Source organism: Pogona vitticeps, chromosome 6, assembly GCF_051106095.1.
Source record: "Pogona vitticeps strain Pit_001003342236 chromosome 6, PviZW2.1, whole genome shotgun sequence".
NCBI lineage: Eukaryota > Metazoa > Chordata > Lepidosauria > Squamata > Agamidae > Pogona > Pogona vitticeps.
This window is the reverse complement of record NC_135788.1, coordinates 65,679,456-65,707,396: the sequence shown is the minus strand read 5'-3', so window position 1 is coordinate 65,707,396 and position 27,941 is coordinate 65,679,456. Positions and strand designations below refer to the sequence as shown.

At 39.8% G+C, this 27,941-nt stretch overlaps 2 protein-coding genes across 9 annotated transcripts in view; one reads left to right on the top strand and one right to left on the bottom strand.

Annotated features, from left to right (window-relative positions):
* Positions 1-26,201, top strand: STARD3NL (STARD3 N-terminal like). 3 transcript variants are annotated; one of them, XM_020788184.3, is made up of 9 exons: positions 1-19; positions 6,368-6,661; positions 14,171-14,248; positions 17,848-17,925; positions 18,154-18,207; positions 18,312-18,429; positions 18,651-18,749; positions 22,127-22,197; positions 22,785-26,201. In XM_020788184.3, exons 2-8 carry the CDS (start codon positions 6,437-6,439, stop codon positions 22,180-22,182), a joined length of 708 nt encoding a protein of 235 aa, XP_020643843.1. In that variant the 5' UTR covers positions 1-19; positions 6,368-6,436; the 3' UTR covers positions 22,183-22,197; positions 22,785-26,201. The 3 variants fall into 3 exon arrangements, with proteins under 3 accessions (XP_020643843.1, XP_020643841.1, XP_020643842.1); XM_020788182.3 differs by lacking the exon at positions 1-19 and adding an exon at positions 1,011-1,255 and having other exon boundaries at positions 22,785-23,261; XM_020788183.3 differs by lacking the exon at positions 1-19 and adding an exon at positions 1,233-1,373.
* Positions 24,425-27,941, bottom strand: part of AMPH (amphiphysin) — a 199,937-nt gene continuing 196,420 nt past the window's right edge. For all 6 annotated transcript variants that reach the window (XM_073003773.2, XM_073003769.2, XM_073003771.2 and 3 more), the window contains 3 exons: positions 27,661-27,912; positions 26,245-26,346; positions 24,425-25,821 (listed from right to left, as the gene is read on the bottom strand). In XM_073003773.2, coding sequence (XP_072859874.2) covers positions 25,714-25,821; positions 26,245-26,346; positions 27,661-27,912 — 462 coding nt within the window. In that variant the 3' untranslated portion in view covers positions 24,425-25,713. The remainder of the gene's footprint in view (positions 25,822-26,244; positions 26,347-27,660; positions 27,913-27,941) is intronic.

The following is a 27,941-nucleotide window of genomic DNA, read 5'->3' as shown; positions in this document are numbered from 1 at the left end:
CATGTCCTACAATTTATGGGTGAGACAATGTTTGCAAAATCAGATTTTTGAATTTCAGGAAGCAATTTAGCTGTTACTGTATCGGCAATTGTTTTAAATTGGGGGAAAAATCAGAATCAATCTCCTTGTTGAAATTAGTGTAGAGAGGATGGCCTGATCTTGCTTCCACTTTAAATTTCTGCCTTACTGTTTGGTATTTTGCAGTTTTTGTAATTTCTGTACTTTTGAGGTTGTTTGTTGATGGAACTCCCACTTCTACAAGATATGTTTTTCTCTGTTGCTTACCTAGAAGTATAATATATGCTTTGTTAAAATCAGCTGTTTTATTCCTGATAACTTGCTTGTCCTAGTAGTGTAGTTTTGTTTTCTAAAAGTGGTGATGGCTGGAATTTATAACAAGAAGGAAAAGATGTGTGTAATCTGCAAGATTTGGTTACCCACTGAAGGGGGATCTTTCCAATTTGGTTTATACCAGCTCCTATAATTCATTGTTGCTGCTTACCAATAGGGTTCTCTGCATCAATCACATCGTGTTGGATTTTACAGCCCTATCACCATTTTTCCTTTTATTTCTTCAACCTCCTTTTCTTACCGGAAAAGAAAATCTGATCGCCAAACGAAACAGATTAGAAACACATGCCTTTTAATTGTGAGCTGTCGGCGACTTCAGCAGACAAACACCCTAGGGCCAGGCGAACTCCTAGGCGTGTAAACAAACGGTGGGAGAGAGAGCGTGCGCCCCAACAGAATTTTTTTTTTTTTTTGCTGGACTGCAACTCCCAGCATGCCTACCAACTGGTTATGCTGCCCAGAACTGACGGGAGTTGCACTCCAGAAGCATCGGGCCACACTCTCCCATAATTCACTGCGGAGCTTCCTTCTCCGCCCCCTCCCCAATCACTTTTTCTCCCTAACCCTTCCTCTCTTCGCTTGGGCGAACCTGCGACCGCCTGTGGAGCTCCGCCTCCTTAAGAGGCGCTCTTCCTTCTCCTAAGCCCCGCCCCTTGCCTCGCGATGCCGCGACTGGCGCTCCCTGCGGTCGGCCGCTTCGGCGCTGCGTTTGGCCCGCCTCCGCCCGCGACGCCAGTTCGAGGCCGGGCGGGGGCGTTTGGCTGCTGTTAACGGCGGCTGGGACCGTTAGTCAGCGCGTCCGCCTTCCCCCCCCCCGGAGAGCGGAGCGCGTAGCCAGGGTCGCTTGAGGCGAGCTTCTCCCGCCCTTCCGAAAGCGAGCGAGAGCGAAAGCGAGGCGTCCCGGGTAAGCGGCCCATCATCGCCCTTTGTGGGGAGGAGACCAGTCGGGCCCCCGAGAGCGCCCTACCCGCCCCCTTGCTCCGTGTTGAGACCCCTTGTCCGTCGCGGGCCCCTGTTTTGACGTATGTAGAATTGTTTTCCCCCTTCTCTCGCTTCCGTGGGAGGCCTCAAGGGCACGGCCGAGTGTTGTTTGGGACCCTCCCACGCCCCAGGTCATTTCCTCCGGCTTTTCCTTGTCTGTTCTCTCCCGCCCCCGAGGCGAAGGGCCGCAGGAGCCTCGCCCTGTGTAACGTTTTCTGGTCGTGGTCCTCGCCGGCGTCTTCTCTCCCCCGAAGGCAGGAGGAGGGAACGTCTCGAGCTGTTGTGTCAGTGCTGAGGAATCTCGGCTTTTTGGGGGCCATCTTTCTGAAAGTAGCTGAGATGCGACCGGGATAACTGCTGCTTTTTGGCCCCGTGGGAAGCAGAGGGAGCAGGTCACTCACTGCTTGGCTGCAAATAGGACTGCCTACATTACCTTAAGTGGCTGCAAGGCTGCTCTGGGGAACATGAAAAGATGCCTCTGCGAAATGAGTGCCTTCAGTTTCGAAAGTGGTAGCTGTGCTTGACTGGCCATGGTGGCAGCATGGGAAAAAGAAGGGGGGAGAGGCTGGGGAGGGGAAGATAATACAGTATGGTATTATGGAATTTGTGATCTGGTGAATAAAGTAATGGACTAGGGCTCCGGAGACCAGGATTCAAATCCATGTTCAGCCATGGCAGTTCACTGGAGGTGTGGCACTGGTAAAGCCACTTCTTAAATAATGTACAGTGGTGCCTCGCAAGACGAGCGCTTTTACAATGAAATCGCATAACGATGAAGTTTTTGCGATTGCAAAAGTGATTGCAAAATGATGTTTCCTATAGGGGAATTTCGCTTTGCAATGATCGGTTCCCTGCTTCGGGAACCGATTCTCGCAAAACGATGATTTTCCTACAGCTGATCGGCAGTTTCAAAATGGCCGCTGGGTTAAAAAAATGGCTGCCCGCTGTTTTCTGGGGTGGATTCCTCGCTGCACGGGCAGTGAAAATGGCCACACTATGGAGGATCTTTGCTGGATGGTGAGTTTCAAGCCCATAGGAATGTGTTAATTGGGTTTTAATGCGTTTCTATGGGCTTTTAAATTTCGCTTTATGATGTTTTTGTTCTACAGCGATTTCGCTGGAACGAATTAACATCGTAATGCGAGGCACCACTTTCTCAGCTTGAAAGCCCTACCAGGGTTGCTATAAATCAGTTCTGACTTGAGAGCACACACCAGTCAGCCAAAATCTGATCAAAATCTGCTTCTTCAAACACATAGTGCAAATACATGTCCTTTGTATTAATACACCATGAGCAGGTGAGGATATGGTTAATAGATAAAATAATGATAGTCCCATTCCTGCATTAACAAACTATCAAGCTGTTATAGTTACTTGAGATAACTTGCCCTACCAGAGTGAGAAACTCTGTATCAGTTAGATTTGATTCTCACAGGGAGTTCAGAGTATGTCAAGGAAGACAACTGTTTTAAATCCACATGGGCAAATATGTAGTGTGACAAGAAGCATAGACCTCTATTTAGGCTTTTAGAGTTGCATTAGAACTTTTTTTTTCTGCCAGTTTCTGCTTTTGGTAATTTATGCTGGTTATGTCACTCCTGCTGTACTGGCACAGCTCCAGAAAAGCATATTGGCGATTAAGCTTAGTGCACATGCATAGTTCCAGAACGTTATTTAATAATTATATTGTCAAGTTGCTTCTGATTTATGACAGTGCTTTCCAGGATTTTCTACATATAATGTATTCATACATGGTTTACTATTCATTTGTTCTGCGGGCATTCCAGGACTGGTCAGTTTGCTCAAAGCTACACCGACTGGCTCTTCTAGGAAGCACAGTGGAACATTTAACTTCCAAGGGTGGCTTCATTGTAAGGTACACACCTCACTGAGTTATACAGACAGCAACGTTATTCAAGAAAAATAGAAATAAAGTTTGCTTGTTAACAGCGTTCCGAGGTGTGTAACCGGTTGTTTCTTTCTGACATCTTTTACTTTACATAGTCCACTTACTTTACAGAATTTTTAAAAGAAAATGTTTAAGGTGTGAGTCAGTGTAAATATATTTTTGTTACAACTCGTGTTCCTCATAAAGTCAAAGTCCTACTCATAAACATTCGATAGTATACCTAGTGTATGCCAAATGTTGGTTGACATGTGCATGCCAGGTTGGTCTCAGAAATGAGAAAATTAACTCTAGGTAGAATAATCGTGATATTCATGCTATGAAGATGAGGCATAATGTCTAGGCCATATGTTATTCTTTTTGGTTTCTTCATCTGTCTTCCTTATCCTAGCTCTGTTGTTGATTGTCAGGCTGCTGCTTGTTTGAAGTACAGGTAATTGATTAATGAAACCACTACGTAATACTTCTGCATTAAAATGATCATGTTCTCTTCTTTCTCTGGAGAGTTGTTCAAGATCTCGGCTTGTTCTGAAGTTGATAACTGTCATTTTCTGGTTTCAATGAAATAAATGTTGGTTCAAAAGGGAAACATTAGCAGTTGTAGTCATTAGTGATTTTCTAGCTTAATTGTGATCCAGTGAAAGGAGGATGAAAGGAGCTGTATGGTTTGGGTTTTTTGTCCCCCTGCCCTTGATTTTTGTACAGTGGTGCCTCGCTTAACGATTGCCTCACTTAACGAAGAATTCGCTTACCAATGGGTTTCTTTTAGGAATTTTCCGCATCGTTTAACGATGTTCTCTATGGGGGATTTTCACTTAAAGATGTCCGTTTTCATTCATGTAAAAGTGCCTTAAAATGTTTGAAACCTGTTTTAAATGCTTGCAATTGTTAGTCCACCTTGTGCAATGTATGCAAACTTAATTTGGTGGTTTTCTGAGTCTTCGTTAATTTTTGGTGAATTTTTTTCTCTCTCATTGAAAAGCATTACAAAAATTAACGAAGACTCAGAACAACATCAAATTAAGTTTGCATAGGTTTCACGAGGTGGACTAACGATTGCAAGCATTTAAAACAGGTTTCAAACATTTTAAGGCACTTTTACATGAGCGAAAACGGACATCGGAAAGCCATTCAAATGCATTGAGTCGGCTTCAATGCATTTCAATTGGGGAACCGCGTTTCACTCAACGATGTTTCCTATGGTGATTTTCGCTTAAGGACGGCAGTCCGTTCCAATTGGAATGGATTAACCGGTTTTCAATGCATTCCTATGGGAAATGGTGTTTCGCTTAACGATGTTTTCACATAACGATTTTTTAATGGAACCAATTAACATCATTAAGCGAGGCACCACTGTATTTTAGAATGTGTTTTTATGATTTTTGATTTTGTTTCTGTACACTGTCCAAAGTAGCTTGCTAGATGGGTAGTATAAAAATCAAATTAGATAAGTAGGTAGATAGATAGGGAAAGACATAGGCATATTTTGGTTTAATAAGCTGGAATGAACATCTAAACTGAGCCCTTGAATAGTTAGGAATCATAGTGGGTTTTTTTTTTAATTTTCAACTAAAGTGGGTAGTAAAAGTATCTGGATCAGTGTTAGCAGCTGCTGGGAAATTGTGGGAGAAAAATCAGGATGATGCCATAACAGAGTCATTAAATGGTTTAAAGCAGAGTGTCTGCAGCCATTAGAAATAGAGCAAACAATTGTCTGCTCAAATAAAGCAAGATATGTTCAGGTTCTGTGAGCATGCATTTGTATTTTGGTCAGTTCCCCCTCCCCAGCTGAAATGCTACAATTGTTTATTTGTTCTATTGATCATAAACAGAGATGCAGGGAGAGTTTGTGTTTCTGTGTAAAATAGCAGTTCTGTTTCTTAATTTTATAAGGAGATCTTCAACCAGAGTATAGTGGTGCCTCACAAGACGAACGCCTCATGGGACAAAAAAAACGCAAGACGAATGGTTTTTTTATCGCTATGGTGCCTCGCAAGACAGCTTCTTCTATGATCCTGCTTCGCAAGATGATATTTTTTCCGAGACTGATGTCTCGCATTCCTATGGGAAGCTGTTTTTCACAAGACGATTTTTTTTGCAAGACACTGCTTCTCAGGGAACAAATTACATTCATCTTGCGAGGCAGCACTATACAGCAGTGGTCTCCAACCTTGGGCCTCCAGATGTTCTTGGACTTCAACTCCCAGAAATCCTGGGCAGCAGAGGTGGTAGGGAGTTTCTGGGAGTTGTAGTCCAAGAACATCTGGAGGCCCAAGGTTGGGGACCACTGCTATACAGTATAGACTTATTGGAATATGATTTTCTTCTGTGTACATTGCAGACTGTTATTTCCTGTTTTATGTTGATAGTGATTAGGTTTAGATGTCAGAACCACAAAGTTGTGATTCTCTACTGCAGAACAGTCCTAATGATCCCAACATGTAATAGGGAATGAACTGTATTAGATTGGTGGGAAAACATAAAAAATGTTAAACTCAACAATTATTTTCTCATAAAATAAAAATCTGAAATGGGACTAGTTGAGACATTGATAACATAAAAAGAAACAAAAAGATATTTCTTTTTAAGATAATATGGAATTAACTTTCATTACATCCTTGTGTAATTACATTACAGCATTGTGTTGGTCCTAGAAGCTCACTAAGTCATGTTATGGGCACTTACATTTTTATTTATCTTTGGTCATATTATATATTTACAGACTTCACAATATTTGGGGAATACATCAACCATATATGCCACCTCATTTTAGATGGTCTTGTGTCACTTGACTTCAGAACCCAGTGGCTGTGAGTTTGATTCCCCACTGTGGCCGCTAGGAGAAGAGCCGGCCTCTGTAACTTTGGGCAAGCTGTGCAGTAGCAAAGTGCCCCTAGGAGAAAGGAATGGCAAACTGCTTCTGAGTACACAGAAAACTCTGGAAAGAGCCTCCATAAGTCAGAGTAAGATTAGCAGCACACAGTCATTATTGTGTCGCCTCCAAACTGATAGGTGATTGCTTTGTTTTGCTATTAGGGAATAATGATTTATTTTATATATATGATCAAGTGGAGCTCGATTAGTAATTGTCAGATGGACATGACTAAGTGTGGAATTTTCCTTTTGTAGATAAACCTCTATGGATAAGCCTGGTAGTGATGCTGAAAGTGGAAAAAGATTGGTGTAACCGAAGACAGAATGAATCGGCTGCTGGATAATGAAGAAAATTCATTAGGTAGCCGTTTGGGCTCCCATCCTTCTTTACGGGATGTTCATTCCATCAACCCAGCACAGTTAATGGCCAGAATTGAATCCTATGAAAGCAGAGAGAAAAAGGGCATATCTGATGTCCGAAGGACTTTCTGTCTTTTTGTGACCTTTGACCTCTTGTTTGTAACATTGCTGTGGATAATAGAGTTAAATGTGAGTATTTTTTTTTTAAAAAAATATCCTCTGAGAGTTAAAAGGTTCAAGAATAGTGAATTGTCCCAGATATAATTAAGTTAGGTTGCAGTCCTGTGCCTGCTTACTTGGGAGTATGACATATTGGCCAAAATCATGTTGTTTAGGATAGTGAGTTGCACTAGAGTGGGCCCACTGAATCAGTGAGGATTTAATGTGTCACCACCTCTGTAACTTTCATTGATTTGAATGGTCCTACTCTAGTTGGGACTTTAGCATGATACTGTAAATTGTAGTTAGAGAAGGCTTATACGAATACTAGAACTTTTGTAGGAATTGTCTTACTAAATCCCCATTGATTCGGTGGGCCTACTATATTGCAATTTATTGCACTAAAGCAACAAGATTGGACCACTGAAATTAATGGGGATTCTGACTATTTATGTATAATATTGCAATTTTAATGCTTTTAAATTGAACTTTATTTTGGAGCTGCTACTGTAAAATAAGCAGCATTAGTTTCTGTGTATAAAAAACAAAAATAAAAGAACTGTAAGAATTGTCAGCTCTTTTTGCATAAGATGTTTTAAGTCCAAGTGAATGCAGATGAGACAATTTTGTGTTCAACTATGAAGTTTGATTGAAAATACATGAAGATACAGGTTGGACAAAATATAATTCAAACGATGTATTTTTATTTTACTTATCAGGTGTAGATTTAGAGCTGGTACTTGGAAACCAGCAGAATTCTGACCTTGCAGGAGCTATTGTCTTAAGTCTCATTTTAAAAAATTGAATGCAGTTGGAATGTCTAAGAAGGCACTGTGCAGCACATGGAAAACAATATTTTTAAAAAACAGAATAGTGTAAATATTCCTGACTCAGTAAGCTGTCATGTTGACAGAATAGGATGGCAATAATTCTGTGTACATAGAGCCCAGAAATGCACTACCTGATTAGTCAGAGTTAACATTTTCATAGCATTTTAGAGTGTTTAGAGTGTTTTTTTCTGTCACTTTAATAATTTTTACCAGCCAAAAATAGCCTAGGGCTGTCAGGAATTTTAATCAGGGACTCTTCTGCATAGACTTTCAGCACTGTACTACAGTTACAAGATCGGATTGTAATGGTAGGGCTGTTTGTCCAAGTCAGCTGTATAAACAACATTACAGGGGTTGTTTAAACTTTATGGGACATTTCAGACTCCTTTGATTGCTGAATGAACACAGACCTAGATTTACAGTATAGGTGTTCTGTCTTACTATCACCTGAACAGTTGTAGACATTTCTCCCAATTTAAACTTCTTGTTGTGTGGTTTCTCTTAATAAACTAAAAGAAAACAAAACAAAACCAAATACCTCAAAAACACAGACAGAACAGGAAGTGTACCCAGAACTCTCCCCCATTCCCTAAAGTGCTTTAATTTTTCCAACCAGTAAAATGAATTAGGACAAAAAAAAAAAAAATACCATGCCATGCTTCCATTAATCGTGATCAGGGCTTGAAAAATTTTAGAATGTCTCACCTGTCAGTCAAAAATTTCATCAGTCAGCTTGACCGGACTATAGCCTTGCAATTTATGTTAACAAATTAAAACTAGGCACTTGTTCACTTTTATTTCTATTTAACAATGCGTACAAACCAAAATAAATATACCCTCAGACTTGGGTTGCTTTATTACCTGCGTGCCTGTGGGGTCATGAAGCTTGTATTTTGAATGCCTTTCTTTTGAATGACTCCAGCAAAAATAAAATTGAATCAAAAGCGCCCAGCGTCTTAAGGAGCCATGGTTCCCTCCCACCCCAGGATGTGTCCTCATTGGGTTGAAATTGGGAGCAGGGAATTTCCATATTCTCCAGCATGGGACTACTCTACATTCTCCAGCATAGCTATGTATCTATGTGTTGCTCAAACTCTCCTCTCACAAGAAGAGGGCTGTTTTCCTTTTGCAATGGGAGGGGAGAAGGGAGGACTGCAGGATCATTGAGGGAGACACAGAGGGTAAGGAGGCAGGGAGGGAAGGAGGGAGGTGTGGCTCGTCAAGCAGCATTTTTCACTCTTCACAGACAAGTGGATGAGTGCATTTTTCAAGCCCTGATCATGATGCAGCAGAGCTCTTGATTGTCAGTAGGCAGCCCCTGTTCAAATCAAATGGAGAGTTGTTTCTTGGGGAACACTGGAGAGTGGATAGAAAATATCCCATTACAAAAGGTATACAGTAGGATCCCTGTATCCGCAGGATCAGTATCCGTGGTTTCACTCTTCTGATGTATGAAAATTTAAAAATATTAAAAGAAAAAAAAACCTAGAAATACATATTTTCACAATGTATTTATCAGAACTGGCCACTAGAGAAAGCAAGTTATGTGTTCTTGTTGAAGAATATATACCGTTTCCCCAAAAATAAGGCCTAACCTGAAAATAAGGTTAGGTCTTATTTTTGTTTGATTTTTCAAGATGCTTGTAATATAAGCCCTACCCCCCAAATAAGCCCCAGTTAAATGAAACCCTGCCCTCCACCATTGTGCAGTAACCAGAAAAAGATGACATGACTGTATTTGAATAAATGTAGATTGTGGTACATGAAAAAAATAAACATCCCCTAAAAATAAGCCCTAATGCGTTTTTTGGAGCTAAAATTAATACAGTGGGGTCTCTACTTAAGAACTTAATCCGTATTGGAAGGTGGTTCTCAAGTTGAAAAGTTCTTATGTTGAATCTGCATTTCCCATAGGAATGCATTGAAAACCATTTAATCCGTATCTGCTCTTTTCCGTCCATAGAAACTACAGTGGAACCTCTACTTAAGAACTTAATCCGTTTTGGAATGGTGTTCTTAAGTTGAAACGTTCTTAAGTTGAAGCAAAATTTCCCATAGGAATGGACTGAAAACCAATTAATCTGTTCTGGATGGGTTTTTTTTGTTATGTAGAGGTGCGTTCGTACATTGAAGCATTAGTTCCCATAGGAACTAATGCAAAGCTGGTTAATACGTACTCTACCACTAGGGGGAGAATTTTTTTTAATCTAAGATGACCTTAAAAAAAGAGCAGGAAAGGTTTTTTTTCCTGTTCTTATCTTGGATTTCTGTTCTCAAGTAGAAACAAAATTTAGCAAATGGAGCTGTTCTTAAGTTGGATTGTTCTTAAGTAGAGACGTTCTTAAGTAGAGACCCCGCTGTATAAGACCCTGTCTTATTTTCAGGGAAACACAGAAGTATTGTCTCTGGCTTCCTCTATTGACCAGTTCTGGTAATACATGATGAAAATACTCCTTTCTTGATTTTTTTTTCTTTTACCTTGCTGTGTATAGTGTTTGCTATTATCTGTGGTTATCAGCATCCATGGGGAGACTTGGAATCAATCCTCCTTGGATACAGGGATCCTACTACCTTATTTCTGGTCTGATTTCTCAATTAGAATTATCACAGGAATTACAAAAGCCTCTAGAACTCATTCAGCGTAATCTTTAAAAGAAAAACACTCCCCACATCTTTGCATGTCTACTCAGAAATAAGTCCCATTCAATTCAGTGGGGTTTGCTCCTATGAAAATGAGTATAGGATTGTAGCATAAGAAAATAACCAAGGCAGGATCTGGTAAAGTGCTAACCTTACATTTTGCTGTATTATATCATTATTGTAGCTTTTCCTGATGATTGATAAATTGTTTAAAATTCAGATGGCATTGTGCAATGCCATTTTAAATGGCTGCCTTCCCATTTCTGGTAAAAAATGAAATAAACCTGGTAACCATAAGGTTTAAAAACGTCATACTTCATGGTGTATGCCATCCAATTTAAGAAAGTGTTTAGTGTTATGTTAGTTATGATTTGTGTATGTATAAGTTAAATTGCATAACATGGCAGTGAGTTGCCACTTATGAATGGGGTACTTGCTGAGTTATCAGGTGCATGTCCAGTTGCATAAGCATGCATGGGAAATGCAGCTGGTCCCTGCTAGTTTGTGGCAATTCACTGTTTTGAGTTTTGCAATTTAATTTATCAATGTATACATTACCAACAGGATTTTGGTTGTTATATAATAGCTTTAAAAAAGGTCTGATGCTTATTATATAGTAATTTTTATTTAACATGCTGAGAGTTTGTCTAATAATAACTGATAGAAATTTGTTTTTGACAGTAGTGTTGTGTACAGCAAGCCTAAATATATTTCCAGGGCCCAAATATACTTGCTAGTTCCAACTGGAGTAGACACTAAATTAATTGCTAGATGATTGATCCACACTTAAATCCTTTTGCTTTACTTAAGTAAAGTAAATGGGTTATCACCATTTATAACCAAGACCTACTAAATCCAACAAACAAACAAACTGCTAGTCCCAACTATTGTGAATAGAGATGGGGATATTCATATTTGTAAATGAATACAATTATCCCTATCCCAGATGGACCTAATAAGGCCCATTCACTCATGCATCCCGGCACTGTGCAGGTCCCACTCTTCTCACTAGTTGTGCCAGGAGCTCTGCTGTCTCCCTGCTTGGCTGGCCACTCAGCAGCCATGTGGGTAAAATCGTTCTCCCGCCCCCTGCCGGGAGTGGCCAACTGAGAAGGAAGACATTTGTAGCAGAGTTCTTGTTTCATTTTTGTTTTGCATTCCTACACTTTTTTTAAAAGATTCTTTAATTGCACTGGTAAATTCATCAAGTACCTTGCAAGGAGTAATAGAGAGACCATTACAAATATGTATATTATGCTTATGAATGCTCCATTACACATGAGGGTCAAAGTTACCTGACCTCTAGTATTGTGTTCCTCAAACACCAGAGAGAACTTTAACCTATCCTGTGAATTTAAAATCACTGATTTTTACATTATGTCAAAGTTGCTTTAACTCATATGCTGGGCATGCGTATGCTAAAATGCTACTTATGCTGATGCTATCCTAAAATAAACAGTGTAGCAAAGCCCTGAATTAACTCAGTTCTGCAAATTCTCTTATAGTTGCAAGTTGTGTTTCAGATTTTGTTTTGGTGGTAATTCAGCTATGTTGCTGCATGTTCTTGTAGCTCCTAAGTAAGCTTGCTAATGTGTGCAGAGTTTTTATGTAAGACTTTCTATTTTCCCTCATGTCAGGTCTGATCTGTTGTTTGAACCAAATGTAAAAGTCTACCAAGACAGTAACAAAGTAATAAACTGTCTTTTAAATTCTGTAGTAGTTTTATGAGTTGGCTAGCTGGTTTAATGAGATGAAGCACTTAGCTGTGGAGCCATGGGTCAGGGGTTCAGTTCCTCACTCACTCTACCCGTGGGGAAGAGCCAACCTATTTGGTCTTGGGCATACTACACGATCCAAGAGCACCCCCAGAAAAAGGGAATGGTGAACCACCTCTGAGTACAGTGGTGCCTTGCTTATCGACGTTAATCGGTGCAGCAAAAATCGCTGCTAAACGATTTTTAAAAGGCTATAGAAACACATTAAAATGCGTTTACTGCATTCCTATGGGCTTAAAAACTAACCTTATGCGGAAATCCTCCACTGCGGTGGCCATTTCGGTGCCTCTAAAGCGAGGCTAAACAGCGGGTGGCCATTTTGTTTACCCGGCGGCCATTTTGGAACCGCCGATCAGCTGGCCGAAAATGGGGTTTCATTGCTACAGGAGCGATTGCTATGTGAGGCACCACTGTACTTTGTACTTAGAAAAGCCTGGAAAGAGTAATTGTAAGTCAGAATTGACTTAATAGCATGTACAGTGGTGCCTCGCTTAACGAGTGCCCCGTTTAACGAAAAAATCGCATAGTGATGGCAATTTTTCCCCATAGGCACCATTTCCCCCCAGCTGAGCGGCGGGAGCTTTGAAGCCCCGCCGCTCAGCTGGGGGAAAATGTTGGCAGTGGGCTGCGGCCTCGGAAGGACCCCGAAGCCACCGTCCCCTGCCGACAGTTCCCTTCCGAGCTCTCAAAGGGCCCCCTCCGATATTGGAGAAAGCCCTTTGAGAGCTCGGAAGGCTCTCAGCGGCGGCGGGGGAAGGGTACGGGGGTGTCGAAGCCTTGCGGACACCCCCCCACCCTGTCCCCGCCGCCGGCAGCCTCCCCGCGCCGCCTACCTCAGCCGTTCTCGGACGCCTGGAAGTCCGAGAACGGCTGGGGAAAGCGGTGCGGGGAGGCTTCAAGCATCGGGGACAGGGTGGGGGGTGGATCGGGAAGCTTGAAGCCTACTCGCGCCGCTTACCCAGGCTGTTCTCGGACTTCCAGAAGTCCGAGAACGGCCTGGGTAAGCAGCGCAGGTAGGCTTCAAGCCTTCCCGATCCACCCCCACCCTGTCCCCGCCGCCGGCAGCCTCCCCACGCCACCTACCCCGGCCGTTCTCGGACACCTGGAAGTCCGAGAACGGCCTGGGTAAGTGGCGCGGGGAGGCTTCAAGCCTTCCCGATCCACCCCCACCCTGTCCCCGATGCCGGTAGCCTCCCCGCGCCGCCTACCCAGGCCGTTCTCTGACACCTATGTGTCCGAGAACGGCCAGGCTAGGCAGCGCAAGGAGGCTTTAAGCAGCGGGGACAGGGTGGGGGGGATCGGGAAGCTTGAAGCCTACCCGCGCCGCTTACCCAGGCCATTCTCGGACTTCCAGAAGTCCGAGAACGGCATGGGTAAGCGGCGCGGGTAGGCTTCAAGCTTCCCGATCCCCCCCCCACCCTGTCCCCGCCGCTTAAAGGGTAACCGGCGGTTGGTGGGATCTAAGCCCGGGATGCCTGGAAGGCATCCCAGTCTCACCACCCTCCCCCCGCAGCTTGGATCTGAGCCGTGGCGGCTACCCCAGCCATGGCCGGACTCTAGGGAGTCCAACCATGGCTGAGGTAGCCGCCGTGGGTCAGATCCAAGCCGCAGGGGGAGGGAAAAAACCGGATAATCCGTTCCAATTGGAACGGATTAACCGGTTTTCAATGCATTCCTATGGGAAATGGTGCTTCATATAACAATGTTTTCACATAACGTTTTTTTTCGGAACCAATTAACATTGTTATGCGAGGCACCACTGTAATGGTCTTATTCCTCTTATGCTGAAAATTGTAATTTAGATATAGCTTTTTCAGCATATATATATTGAGGTTGTTGTAGGTTTTTCGGGCTGCTTGGCCATGCTCTGAAGGTTGTTCTTCGTAACGTTTCGCCAGTCTCTATGGCCGGCATCTTCAGAGGACAGGAGTCAGAACTCTGTGCTCTGGTGAGGGCATGGACAGAGTTCTTATTCCTGTCCTCTGAAGATGCCGGCCACAGAAACTGGCGAAACGTTAGGAAGAGCAACCTTCAGAGCACGGCCAAACAGCCTGAAAAACCTACAACAACCATGGGATCACGCCCATGAAAGCCTTTGAGATTATTTATATATTGAGGGTTTCTTTTTATATTAAATTGCTTTGGAATGAATGGAGGAGTGAGTGAATGAATTAATTAATATCAAATTTAAACTTTACTATTTTAACAATGTAAAATATAGTATTTATACATTGAGTATGTGACTAGAGGTATGCTTGCCAATTAGTTAACAGGATAATTTTGTCTCTTATTAGGTAAATGGGGGTATTAAGAATACATTAGAAAAAGAGGTCCTTCAATATGACTACCGTTCTTCATACTTCGATATCTTTGTGAGTATTTGCTTCCTATAATTTAATTGCTTTAAAGAAACTTTAACCCTGCTCTTTGCTTGAACCAAGTCAGCTTCACCAATACGAGAATCCCTTAAATACAGTGCTGCCTCGACTTACAACCATAATCCATTCCAGAAAATGGTTGTAAGCTGAAATGGTTGTAAGTCAAATCAGTATTTCCCATTGAAATGCATTGAATCCTGATTAATCAATTCTAGCTGTTTTTTGGATGTATGTAGAGGCGCCGGTTGTAAGTCAAAGCATTTGTTCCCATAGGAACAAATGCAAAAGCAGTTAATCAATCCTCTACCACTAGGGGGAGAATTTTTCTTCTTTTAACCTAAGATGACTCAGGTTAAAAAAAAGGGCAGGAAAGGAGGGAGGGAGGGAAGGAACAATGGGGAAAAGAGGAAAGAAAGAAGGTCATCACTGGGGCACCCAGACCCCTTCGACAAAGGTTTGTGTTAAAAACACAAAAAGAGAGAAGATAGAGAAAGAGAAGACGGGGGGAGGGGAGAAAGAGAGTTTGGAGTCTAAAACACATTTTAAACAAAACACTTTTTAAACCAAACACATTTAAAACCAAACACCTTTTAAACAAAGCACATTTTAAACCAAACACCTTTTAAACCCACCCACCAACACCTTTTAAAACAAAAGAGAGGTCACTTAGCTTCCTGTTCTGTGGCTCCTAGGGTACACAAACCAGCAACCATTATTCCAGTAAATAGACCCCCTCAGCACAAAAAGAGAGCATAGTGAGAGAGAGAAGACTGTAAGCTCTCAACTCTCCTAAGAGAATGCTGAGGCTGGAATAGAGAGGTTCAGAGTCCAGTTGACCCCTATTTAAGTTGAGATGAGTCCTTGTCTCAACCAGGCTGTCCCACTGGCACCCTTTTTCCAAGTCTATTCCCACTTAATAAATCACTGAGAAAACCAAGTTAAAATCATGAGTCTTAGAGTCATCCAGAGCTCTCAAAACTCAGGCAATTACTGGACTCAAAGTAGCTTGATTTGTGGCCTTCAAGAAAAACCAATTAAGTAATGTAGCAGGTTATCTGCTCAAGAGACCAAGCATAAGTTTTTGAGTATTATTGTTTTATTAGAAAAATAAAGAATTAGAGATATTCAGTTTGTTGCAAAGCAACAAAAGTTTGTTGCAAAGCATAGCCGCCTAGAGTGGTCGAAATGACTAGATAGGTGGGGTATAAATACAATAAATAAATAAATAAATAAATAAAAATAGCATTCTAAATCATTTCCATAATCTATTGTAGTTAGAAATCTAGCAAATTCCAGCTACAAAAATTAAAATAAGAAAATTCTACTAGCTAGAAAGGCAGGTAAGGCTAAGCCCCCCTTTCTGTTCTCCTACTATGAACTACATCTTAGCATTGGGAACTCCAAAGTCCATTCAAAACTCAAAAATCCATGGTAACATCCAATAATCCAAAAATGAATCTAAAAAGAGTCTCTCTCTCCCTGTAACATCCTGTCATTTTCTTCACATGCTGGTAACACCTCCTTCTTCACTCTCCACTGACGTAAGCCAATCAGGACGAAGGACTGCCCATCTCTCTCCACCTCCTCTTCTCATGGGATCGCAAGTGTTGTTGACATTCTTCCTCGATGTTATGGCTCAGCTCTTCGTCTTCGGTCTTGGCCAAGCTATCTACATGATAACATTCCTAACTAGCTGCAAGAGAAAACAGCTTGCTTCTAGTAAAATGACACAGACTAAGATGGATTCCTTCTACACCATTCCATTACAAATCCCATTTAGAATTACATTTCAGCTTCAATATCCTAAACCATGACAAAGACAATTTGGGGGGGGGAGACTTGAGCCTAAGTCACATTTTACAGCATGCCAGCCAACACAGATCCTTGCAGAAAATGTTCTGATTTCAAAACAAAACAACTTTGGAGTCAAAACTCCATTTTATAGCATGCCAGCCAACACAGCAGCTCCTCACAGAAAATGTTCTGATTTTAAAACAAAAAAACTTTGGAGTCACATTTTAAACCCACACATTTTAAAACAAAAGAGAGGTCACAGTACATAAACCCTAGGAGCCACAGAATGCAAAAATAAATAAATAAATTTTACATTTTAAAATTACAGTCTAATTTTCACATTTAATTTTAATTTAATATTACAGTCCAGTTTTCACATTTTAAATCCACACTGCAAGACCCATCAGAGCACAGAAACATAACCCCACCTAGCCCAAACCCAAGCTGCAAAAACCCTGTACAGTACAGTAAATACAGTGTATTCACCCAAAACAGGCAGTCTCTCTGTTTTAAAAAAGTCAAAAATCTAAAAAGCAAAAATTAAAAAAACAAACAAAACAAAACACCAGTACATACAGTACAGTGCCAGGTAGTCTGAAGTCTCTCTCAGTATCCCATACACTCTAACCACTGGGGTGAATGAGGTAGCAGACAAGCAGCCTCTTCACTGACCAACAGTTAACTGAAAGTTCAAATTTCCCACTTTCCCCACCTTCCCTTTCTCAGTCGTAAGTCAAAGCTTTGGTCGCAAGTCGAAGTACAATTTTGTGACTGGAGCTGTTTGTAAATCGAAATGGTCATAAGTGGGGCGTTCATAAGTCGAGCCACCACTGTAATACATGTTTAGTCAAAAATATACTGCTACCTCTAATATGCAGACACATATTGGAATTAATTGAGTGTTGTATACAGGAGAGAGGTTTGTTTCTCCAAATATCTATTATTTCTCTTGGTGAGGCAAAAAAAAGTTATATGGTAACAAAATAACACATTTCTCTCCCCCCACCCCCACCCCTTGGCCTTCATATCTGTAACTTATAAGATAGCTGTACTGGGTATTTGAGCAAATTGCAGCAGTATACATCACTTGTTTATGCTTATTTGACAATGTTGACATTAAATAATCCCACTTCTCTTGAAATTTGTGGAAGGAGGACTGTGAACTGAGACATTGTCTAGAGGGGCGGGGTAAAAATCCAATAAATAAATACATAAATAAATAAATTTAGTTCTGGTAGCCAAAAACAGTTTGTAATGCTGTAGTTGTAAGTTTATTTAAAATGTGTCTCATAGACCTATCTTAAAATTTGATATTCCATAATGTTCATGACCACTGTTGCTTGTTAGAAAATCAGGCTCTATCTAAAGTGGTTTGCAGCTTTTGCTGAAGGAAATGAAAACTCTTTTTGGTTGGAGAAAAGTCTCTTGATGTAGCAAACATTAAAAATGGAACCTCTTGTTGAGAAAGGCAAATGAGGAAGGGCCCTAGGAGAGAGGCTGAGGGGCAGGGAGTCAAGGGACTTGGTGGCTGAGAGCAGAGTAAGCTTGTGACTGGAACTAATATAACGCCAGGTTCAGCTTATTGCACTGAAGATTTTTATGACAGCCAAGACTGTGAAGAGGGGAAGTCGTGCATATGTAGAATACTGTCCACATAATGCTTTGGGAAAAGAGAAGTGAAAGAGTGAAGAGGACACAGATATGATTTTAGCTTAATGAATTGTTGCTTCTTGTTGTTGCTTTTACTGCTTTTTAATATGGCTGTATTGACTTTTCTTTCCCATTTATATTCTGTGTAGCTTCTGGCAGTTTTTCGGTTTAAGATCTTGATACTTGCATATGCATTGTGCAGACTGCGACACTGGTGGGCAATAGCAGTAAGTAGCAGACTTTTGAGTTGACTTTTAAGTTGGGGAAAAGTGGTTTTTACATGTTACCTTGTTTGTAGTGTAGTATACACTTTGAAACTCTGCTGCTCCATTTGTATTTACAATGGATAGGTTTATAACATTATGTACCAAATTACAGCATACCTGTTACACTGTGGAATATAAAAGTGAATCTGAAAAGAAATTTGCATTCATAATAATTAACATTTCTTTCAGTTTACAACTGCGGTAACCAGTGCCTTCTTATTAACAAAAGTAATTATCTCAAAGGTATGGATAATCAGTGAATTATAATTTATAATCTTTCAGTGGTACAACTTTTCTGTTGAATTTTCTACATAATGCATATTCTTTCTTCCTCTTCTCACCTTAAGCTGTTATCTCAAGGTGCTTTTGGCTATGTATTGCCCATCATATCTTTCATTCTTGCCTGGATAGAAACCTGGTTCCTAGATTTCAAAGTTTTATCCCAAGAAGCAGAAGAAGAAAATAGTAAGTTTCTTTCTCATATATACTATTGGTCTCAACTACCTTTTGGAAGTTCAGAATACAATAGTTTTTGAGAGATTATGCTACTTTGTGGTTCACAAAATGTAAATGTAATATGACTTTCCTTGAAGTCTAATTGTGCAGGAACTCATGCTTGTGATCTCTTTGTTGAACTATATGCTGATAGTGGTGGAACAATTAGATTATTCCGATTTTCCTTTTAGGACTGCTATTGGTGCAGGATGCGTCTGAGCGAGCTGCACTTCTTCAACCTGGACTCCCTTCTGATGGACAGTTTTATTCCCCCCCTGAATCTGAAGTGGGTAAGTGAAAAATGTGATTTTTCAGAGACCTAGATAGTGGAAGGAACAATTTGATTTGTACTTTTCTCAATTTTGAGGCTGCAAAAAGAAGTCATCTAAAAAAACTGAACCTCAACAATATGTATAAGCTATTTTTAAAGTCAGTATTTATAAATATTGATTCTGTTTTCCATTCATTAGGTCATTGTGGTTTTGTGTTACTAAGAAAAGGTGATACTGGTTGGAAATGTCCAGAAGGTTGTCATGATGGCAAGGAGAAATGCTGCCCTCCAACATTATTTTCCTCAGTACCTTCATGTCTCACATAAAGCCCAGTGGCATTCTCAGCAAATAAAAAGGATAGTTACTACAATCTCGTGGTTGGTTCTGAAGCAGGGGGATACAATAGGGCTGGAGGAACAAGTATCTTTTGTGTATTTTCCTACAGGGCATAGCGGGCTGGGTTTTGGGGGGCATGTGGAACATGCTCGTAATGGAAGAATGTAGAGCATGAACCTTGCAGAGCTGCTGCTGAAGGGCTGGTGATAAGTAGCTTCTTTCTCTCTAAAATAACACAAGAGGAGGGCTGGGAAGGACATGAAAACAGTCTGACACAAACTTTTCTGCAATCTGAAAGGTTAGAAATTCTAAAGCTCTACTCTCCCCTAAGAAGTTCCTCTTAACTAGGAAATCTGAGTATGCTGTCAAGTTCTGCTCCAAAAAGAGCATGTGCAAAGATCTTTATCTTACAGATTTCTGTATGCCTCTCGATTTAACATGGGAGTGTATTTAACTTGATACATGAAAAGTGGAGTGGTCTGTTGAGATTTACACTTTTGAAAACTTCACTGATCTATAGTACTTCCAAGAAAGGAGGAATAGTTTAAAAATAAAAGAATGTGTGGTACAATAAATAGATCGGTTAGAATCTAAATAGCAGTATAAAACTCTATGTTGGAGCAATGTGTCTGTCAGCTTTGAAAATCCTGTTTACCCGCAGAGAAAAGGCATTGAGTTTTTTAAGTTATAAAGTAGTAGTTCCTAAATCTTCTGGTATCAGGCTTAATGTAATACATTTGTTAAATATGTGCCATTGGCATAGAAAAGCTGTTAAAGTGTTGTGTATTATTGTTAGTAACTAGAAGATGTGCAATATGAACTTTGGATTGATTTTACCAAGTTCTGAAGAATTGTGAGAAAATTGTATTTAATTTAATAATGGCATGATTTCTCTTTAGCTCCATCTAATGGTGATGAAAGAATAGAACACATAGAAGAATATAATGCATCATAGAGAGTGGGAATAAACTTTGGGGATATACATCTTTCCAGAAAGGCTTAAAAGTAGTATCACAGGTTGCTTTTAATTTAAAAAACTGCTGTAAATGTTATCAGCATATAGCAAATCATTCAGTTTATTTCCGCTGAGCAGCTGCAGGAAGATGATTTTGAATGAGAAAGGGGGATAGTCCAGTCTGAGGTAATTTCTGCCTTACCGACTGAGGGAATGCGAACTGAGATGTTAAATAAACAAAGGATGCACATCGTTTGTGCATCCTTTGCTTGTCTAATATCTCAGTGCCCCCCCACTGCCATTAACAGTAAAATAGCAAAAGCCTTCCATGTATGGTATTTATTATGTACTCATAAACGAAACAAAAAAGCTTTTGGAATTGGCTTGTAAACAAGTCAGGACAGATAAAAGAAGTGTGTGACTGGAGAGCCACTTTTTGAGCATTTTGAGGAAAATCCAAATCCTTTCCGCTTTTATTTCTTCAAACATTTCATAAACTCCTCTGTGCTTTGATTTGAAGCTTGAGAAAGACAAAAGGAGATATTTCCCAGGCATTTCATCATAAATGTTTTTTTCAGCTGCTAATCAAATTCTTAGAAACGGTGTTCATTATTCTATTGGATTTCATAATTTTCAGCAGTATTAGTCACTATAGATTTTATTCACAAGTAGTTACAATGGCATACACTTTTCATTGTCAGAATTGAAGAAAAAAAATCTCCAGTTTAGGAACAGAAGTCTAGAGCATTTTTTGCAGTGAGGGTTCCAGTGTCACTCTTTTTTGTTGTTGCTCTTTTAAGTTTAATGTCCTTTGGTGCTGAGAGATAATGAATGCAAAAGAGCTGCATGTTCATTAAAACCATTTATCAATATTTCTGGATTATACTAATTGAGAATTGAAGAGGAGAAATGTGGCGTTTGCTGCTCGTGGCCCCTGCCTGACTCCCCAAACCCAGAGCACATGAAGAGAAACCAATACTCCTTTTCACACACTGCCACCAGTTGATCCCTAAATCAACATACTTTACTTATGGAAGGATGAAGGTCCAAACCTCACTGTCTTTTAAATAAATCAAGCTTATTGATTACAGATCTATTGATTATCATTCATAAGTATCTTCTTCAGGTTTGTCTTTAAGCTCGTAATCTCGAGGTTAGATCACTGTAATGCTCTGCATGGGGCTACCTTTGAGATCAATGTGGAAACTCCAAATGGTGCAGAATGCGGCGGCCAGACTTATTAGTGGGGTGAGGAAACATCATCATATCTCCCCCACTTTGTCCGCCTTACATGGGCTGCCCATTCGGTTCCGCATTGATTTCAAAGTTCTAATGATTGCGTATAAAGCCCTAAATGGTTTAGGGCCTCAGTACCTGGCGGAACGCCCCTCCTCCCACCCAAATCTACTGTATCACTCGGTCTAGCCAGGAGGTGAGGCTGAGGAGCCTAATGCCAAGGGAGGCCTGGAAGGGAAAAACAAGAAACCGGGCATTCTCAGCAGTGACTCCTCGCCTTTGGAATGGCCTCCCTTCCAAGATCCGTATGGCCCCTTCGCTAGGCATTTTCAAATGCCAACTGAAAACCTGGCTATTCACGCAAGCCTTCCCTCCAGCCACCTCTTGATTTATTTTGTTCTCTCACCTTGAGTCTTTGTCTATTGATATATTATTTGTACCATATTTTAAATGAATTATTTTATATGCTGTTAGCTGCCCAGAGTAGTTGGTTGACTAAATGGGCGGGGTACAAATTCAATAAATAAATAAATAAATAAAATAAATAACAATCTTCTATTTGATATAACAGTTTTTATTCACTCTTTTCACTAAACACACCTCTCCCAAATACCACACTCTATCTCCCTCTCCACTCGCATCTACCTCTTGACTCCGACAGACTCACTCTGACTCCGCCTCTTTATTACATATCTCTCGGCTCTGCCTCTCGGCAATATTAACCTGCAACATGAATATGCATGACTACTTAACATAATAAAGGTGAACGCTACAAGAAAGATTTCAATTTATGTATTATGCTAAATATTATTCTGACCCTCTTCAAGCTTAATTTATGTTCTATTTTAATCTTTATTTCCCTTTTCAGGATCTGATGAAGAATCTGAAGAAAAACAGGATAGTGAGAAACCAGTTGTACAGTGAATACAGCAGAAACAGGCAAGTTGTTTATGTTTTAAGATTCTTTGGAAATGTTAATTTTGAAGTAATAATAAATCCTAGATTCATACAGAAATGAATGACTGTAATCAAGTTTTCATACCCTCCTATGAAATGCTCTATGATTATGCTGGTTTAGAATGCGCTCTGAGAATTAGATTGTGCATTGCTAAATGTTTCAGCAGTTTGCAAGAGTTAAAATGCTGGTACATGTTAAGCATTTTCATGGCAATGTTTTATTTTTGTGAGCTTTACTTGCTATGCTTTTTGTAAGGATATAGTTTTCAATTGTATTCAAGAAATATATAAGGATGGTTCCATGTAGATACCAGTTTCTCAACAGTATAGTTACTACAACAGCATATCTGTTGTAAAACAGCACTAAGTCTCTGGATCATTTCAGATGGCAGGTATGAGGTTCCTATAGGTGAATGTTCCTCCATACAAAGTAATCCCATGTTCAGAGAAAATGGGTATGTCTGGGAAAAGGCAAGAGTTCTTCTCACTGAAGTTTCCAGTTCCCTGTGTATAGAAGTTTTATTGCTGTCATCTTCTGCTATTAAATATATGTTTGTGGCTTTTTTCAGAGTGGAAGCCAGAATGTTCAGAAGTGGCTATTCTTGGGACTTTAATAATGATGCCAATGGCTCAATTACTGATGGAACTCACGAGAGAATTTATTTATTTATTGATCAAGGGAAATAGCTCCTGTGCTTTGTAATACCTCACCAAGTCTACATCACATCTGTGTATATATGTTGGACTGAATCATGTCTGTTATAAATATGTATTGTCTATTATATATTCAATGACGCTTGAATGAAACTGACTTGTAATGATCAGGAAGCCACTGGAGGGTAGTGTACTTGTAAATCTAACTTACAGATCTCATGCTACATGAAGTAATATAGAGTAAGTCTCTGTTTAATGATGATTTGAACTTGCTATGTGTTGTTAATGCCATTAATTTTACATTTTATTTTTTAACATATCTTTTTTTAAATATGGACTTATGCACTCTTTGTAAATTAAAGGAACACATTAATAAAATGTGGCATTACAAATATGAGTTTAGATTTTCAACATGCATGAGAGGGTTTTTCCTCTTATATATAATTTTAAGTTGTATTTTGCACACAGGCTGGGCTGGGTCTGAGGCCAAATTATAAATTTAATTAATTGGCAACCAACCTATTAACGATGGAATTATGTTAACGTGGTATGTTGTATATTGTTTTGTATAGATATAAGTTAAAAGACTTACAATAGCTTTGAAGGGCAATATCTATTATTTTTTTAAATAGCTGGTGAATAGGTGTGCTTGTGTGTGCACAATGCAGGGTGCATTGTGTTCAATATTTAAATCACAGTTTGATTTTAGCATAATTAATAGATTAGATTCTTAGTTTTTAAACACATACTTGTCGAGATGTTTGCTATAAAATAATGAACGTTCATATATTTGTTTTTACATGGGAAATTATGTTGAACATAACATCTTTTAGACCATAACTGTGCAGGGTTGAGCAACTTGTGACCCTGAACAACATTGTGACCCTGAACTACATTCATCTCAGTAGTAGGTAGAATACTGGAATTCGGAAGGCTTTCTGGTCAGAAAGAACAATAAGCTGGATGGCCTCATCTGTGGAGTAATGTGACTGTGGCTGAGAAATGTTTAAAAGAGAGTTGATTTTGTGATTCTATATTCATCTCTATAATATTGAATTCAGCAGTTGCTAGTCCTTATATATGACACACAGGCATACAGTAGAAAAAAAATGTGGCCCTTTGGGATGAGGTTGGCTTGCATGTCCTAGCAGCCTTAATCTGTGGTGAGAGGCACTGTTAAAATACTTAGCTCATACTTGTGCTTAAGAACAGGTAGCATTAAAGTCTGCACAGATTTTCTTGTTGCCTTCAGGTTGCATCTGACCTATGGTAACTCTAGTAGGATTTTAAAGGTATGTGTAAAATTTAAGGAGTGTTTTACCCACTGCCAACTCCCTAGTGAGTTTCTGTGGTCAAACGAGATCCTGAATGCAGGACTGATTCAGAGTTCTTCACTCAATTGTCCACACCACCATCAGCAGCGGGTACTATTTTTGGGGAAGTGTCTTTCATTTTCAACTGGATGCACAACAGGCAAACATGTTTCACAAATTCTATCATCTACTTATTTTTGTTGTATATGTAAAAAGGTGATAATGATTATAAACAAGCAAGCTTCTTATGGAGCTGATCAAAGGTTTATTTTTGAATGACACAACACAAAAACAATAGTTACATATGACTTTTTGATACAGGATACATATTTTACTTTCAAAGGATTGTTCATGTGCTGCATAAATACGTATAGTGAAAATATAGTGTTCATTCATCTTTACCTAGATTTTTACTTACTCACCCAGCTGGTTAAATTCAGAACGACAATAAAATTACAAATTATAGTCCCCTTTATCAGAATTGTCTCATCCCTAGCTGTAGCTATTGGTAATATAGAGGCGACTGAGCCATGCCTTCTCTTGGTGGTTTAGCAGCTTTGAGTGTCAGTTTGATAATTTCTTTGTCGGTTTCAAATGATAATTTTGCATTATGGATATAGATAGTGTAGCCTAATGGTTTGGCAATGGAGCAGCTAGTTTCCACTTGGAACAGAACTCTTTACTGTAATGCCAGACAAGAGCAAAAGCAAGTGTGAACAATACAACAATGAATGGGTTATATGCTAGTGCATATAATCAGTGGTGGTCAAACAAACCAAGGCCAGAATATGATAGTACCATTCCAGAATGCATTACATACGTAATTTCACATTCCTTTCTACTCTGTTAAGTTGGGAAGCAGAAGCAGATAGAAATATACGCCTAACTGTGTACCACAGTTAAGTGTATAGATCAGCCAGTTTCTGTCTAGCTTTACCTTGAACCTTTCCTCACCTTATCTTCGACATATATACAACTAGTTGGCTCCTTATGCTCTATATACACATACAACACATCTGCAGTTGTGTGTGTATGTATATACTTATATGTATGTATTTATGTATTTTTGAAAATAACATTGAAAAGTTTTGTAATTTTTTTAAACACATTGAAATTAGAATAGTTTGAGCTTAGTACTACAAGATTAATAAATCAAATCTTTTGCAGAGCAACAACTCAATACAATACACTTAGTGCAGAGAAGTTAAGGTTCTGGTATTGAGGCTACTGAGATTTGCAAGGGAAAGGATCAGATTACAGGATCACCATAGCTCTGACAAAGTACAAACAAACCTGTTGCCACGTATATGTGCACAAATAAGGACATTTTCTCCACATACTGCTTCGGAATATGCTAGCTTGTAACTTCTTGCAATCATGCTCATTTGATATGTATCACTCAAGTTTTTTTCTGACGTCAGTCTGTAAACCCTGATGGCTCATCTATAAAAGTGGGCTCCTGTGCATTGGAGAGGTTCAGATGTAGGGACTGAGCTTCCTACAACACTTTTTATGCCTCTTGAACTGAGAATTACTCCAAACGGTGGGTGAAGTTCTCAGGGAAGAGTCCCTTATAAGTAGCAACATCTCTGTATTGAAGCCAGTCACATTCCTTAATGCCTGTTAACCAGCCTGCCTCCTACAAGATAAAGAGAGTTTTTCAGTCTTAACATGAATCCATTACTGTAAAAACCTCACAGATGGTGTGTGTATATTTGTATAGTTTACACATATCAAAGGTTATTTCTTTCTCCACTCATCAAACAGAATGTTTTTAAAGTTTATGCACACTTTCTCTGATATTTTGAGCTAAAATATGTTATGGTACTGCTTTTGATTATTTTAAGTAATAATCCTGTAAGTGATCTGTTTTTGTTTTTATTTCCAGCATTGCCAGTCTAAAATTATCTATGCTATTGCAGGCAGGTATATTTGTGATTGTAAATGTGTTTAAAACATTGCAACCTTTAAGTAACACAAACTATGAATTAATGCAAGCAGTAAAACAGACTTTGAAGAGACTGTTTTAATATGCGGCGAAGTAAATGTGTTTTGCTCTCACCTGATCAGCAGCTGCTTCAGATGGGACTACTAGTACAATATCGCCTCGCACCAAGTTCAGCTCATCACTGTTGGCTGCCTCAAAGTCATGTAGAGCTTCGACCTACGAAGCAGAGAAAGTAGATGGCATTGGATTTGAGCGTATGTTCTCAAACATATGTCCTTTCCTTTTCAGTCCCTTCTCTGTCCATTCCAGAAGATGATGATCGGTGCCTAAAAGCAAGTGTTACTGTATGTGCAGGTCAATACCTGACTAGTGAGTGTGGTCAGGTACAATTAGGCTCACCTTTGGGATACGTGAACGCACCTATCACGTAGCATGACACTTTGCATAGAAATCTCCAGAAGGATAACACACTTCTTACTTGGCTCCATGTTTTTGGATACAGTGGGCACAGAAGAGCTCGGGACAAATTACTTCCAAGATTTCCCAGCTAGTATGACTACTGTAGTCCTTAAAAGTAACCTTTCCAAGATGCAGACTATAGGGAATTTGCCATCCTTTTCTAATCTTGTTATTGCAGACATCTGGTATCTCTTAATAGGTATGCTGTAAGAATGTAGATTGTGTTTTAATCATCATAATTGTCTTACAGTTTTGTACTATTAAAGAGATTTTGCATCTCGCTGATGTAAATTGTGTACCCCCAAAAAAGGGACTATCTGTCTTACGGTCACCTTGATCAACAGGCAGCACTCCACACTTCTTTGCAGGGAAGTTCATCCTCTGGCAGGAAGCAGCACTCAATAGTCAGTCAATTGTTCAATTGGGGAGGACTGCTGTCCCACCAAGATTAAATTGGAACTGCAGAAGGACCCCTTCACCCTTATTCAGTCTAGTCACATTCTACTTTGCCATGAAGCAACTACCAAAGAAAAGGTGGGAACTACAAAGACCAAGGGCCCAAACAGTGGCTCTCTGGAAGACAGCAAACAGTAACTTAAAAGACCACTACCAATCTTTCTCAGATTACTTACCTTACAATTAGTGGACAATCTTTGTTTGTAAAATCAGTTAAAACATTTTAAAAACATTAAAAATGGTAAAATATTACAATACTATTACATAATTATATTCAAAATCACTGTTTAAAAAACATAACCCTGAAACGACTACCATTCCATAATGTCTCACCTTAATGCCTCTATAACAAATCAGTTAAAAGCCAGCCTGTTGAACAAAAGACAAGAGGAAGGGGGGGCAACATGGCTTCTTAAAGGAGTGCATTCCATAATCTAGAAGTAACCACTGAAAAGGCCCTCTCTTGTTTCCTCATTAAATGAATTTGAGAGTGGTAGGAATGAGAAGGCTCCTCCTCAGAATATCTTAAAAACATGAGAGGTGATACACAGTGCTTTGTAGTCTGTGTATGGTGATGCGGCATCAAAGTAAAGTATAAATAATAAATGCTTAAACCTTAAAGAGGAAGCCAGGTGGCATGCAATCATCTGCTGAAACAGGCTGTTCCTCAGAAGATGCAGGCTGGACTTCTTTGATTATTTTTGGCTCATTTGTAGCCTCTAATGGTTCACCAGCTTCAGTGTCCTGAGTGCCAGTATCTTCCACAGCATCTTTAGATTCATTCACTATAACCTCATGATCTTCTCCATCCCCTTCATTGTTTGATGCAGGCTCTATTACCACTGAAGGGATGTTGCTGAGGTTTTCCTTTGGGAGATAAAATGGGAGGAGACAAA

Excerpts from the sequence above, each read along its gene's own strand:
- STARD3NL (XM_020788184.3), top strand. The coding sequence starts at position 6,437 with ATGAATCGGCTGCTGGATAATGAAGAAAATTCATTAGGTAGCCGTTTG. Across the intron at positions 14,249-17,847 it reads CTTCATACTTCGATATCTTT|CTTCTGGCAGTTTTTCGGTT; the intron begins GTGAGTATTTGC and ends TATTCTGTGTAG. Across the intron at positions 18,430-18,650 it reads AGAAGCAGAAGAAGAAAATA|GACTGCTATTGGTGCAGGAT; the intron begins GTAAGTTTCTTT and ends TTTTCCTTTTAG.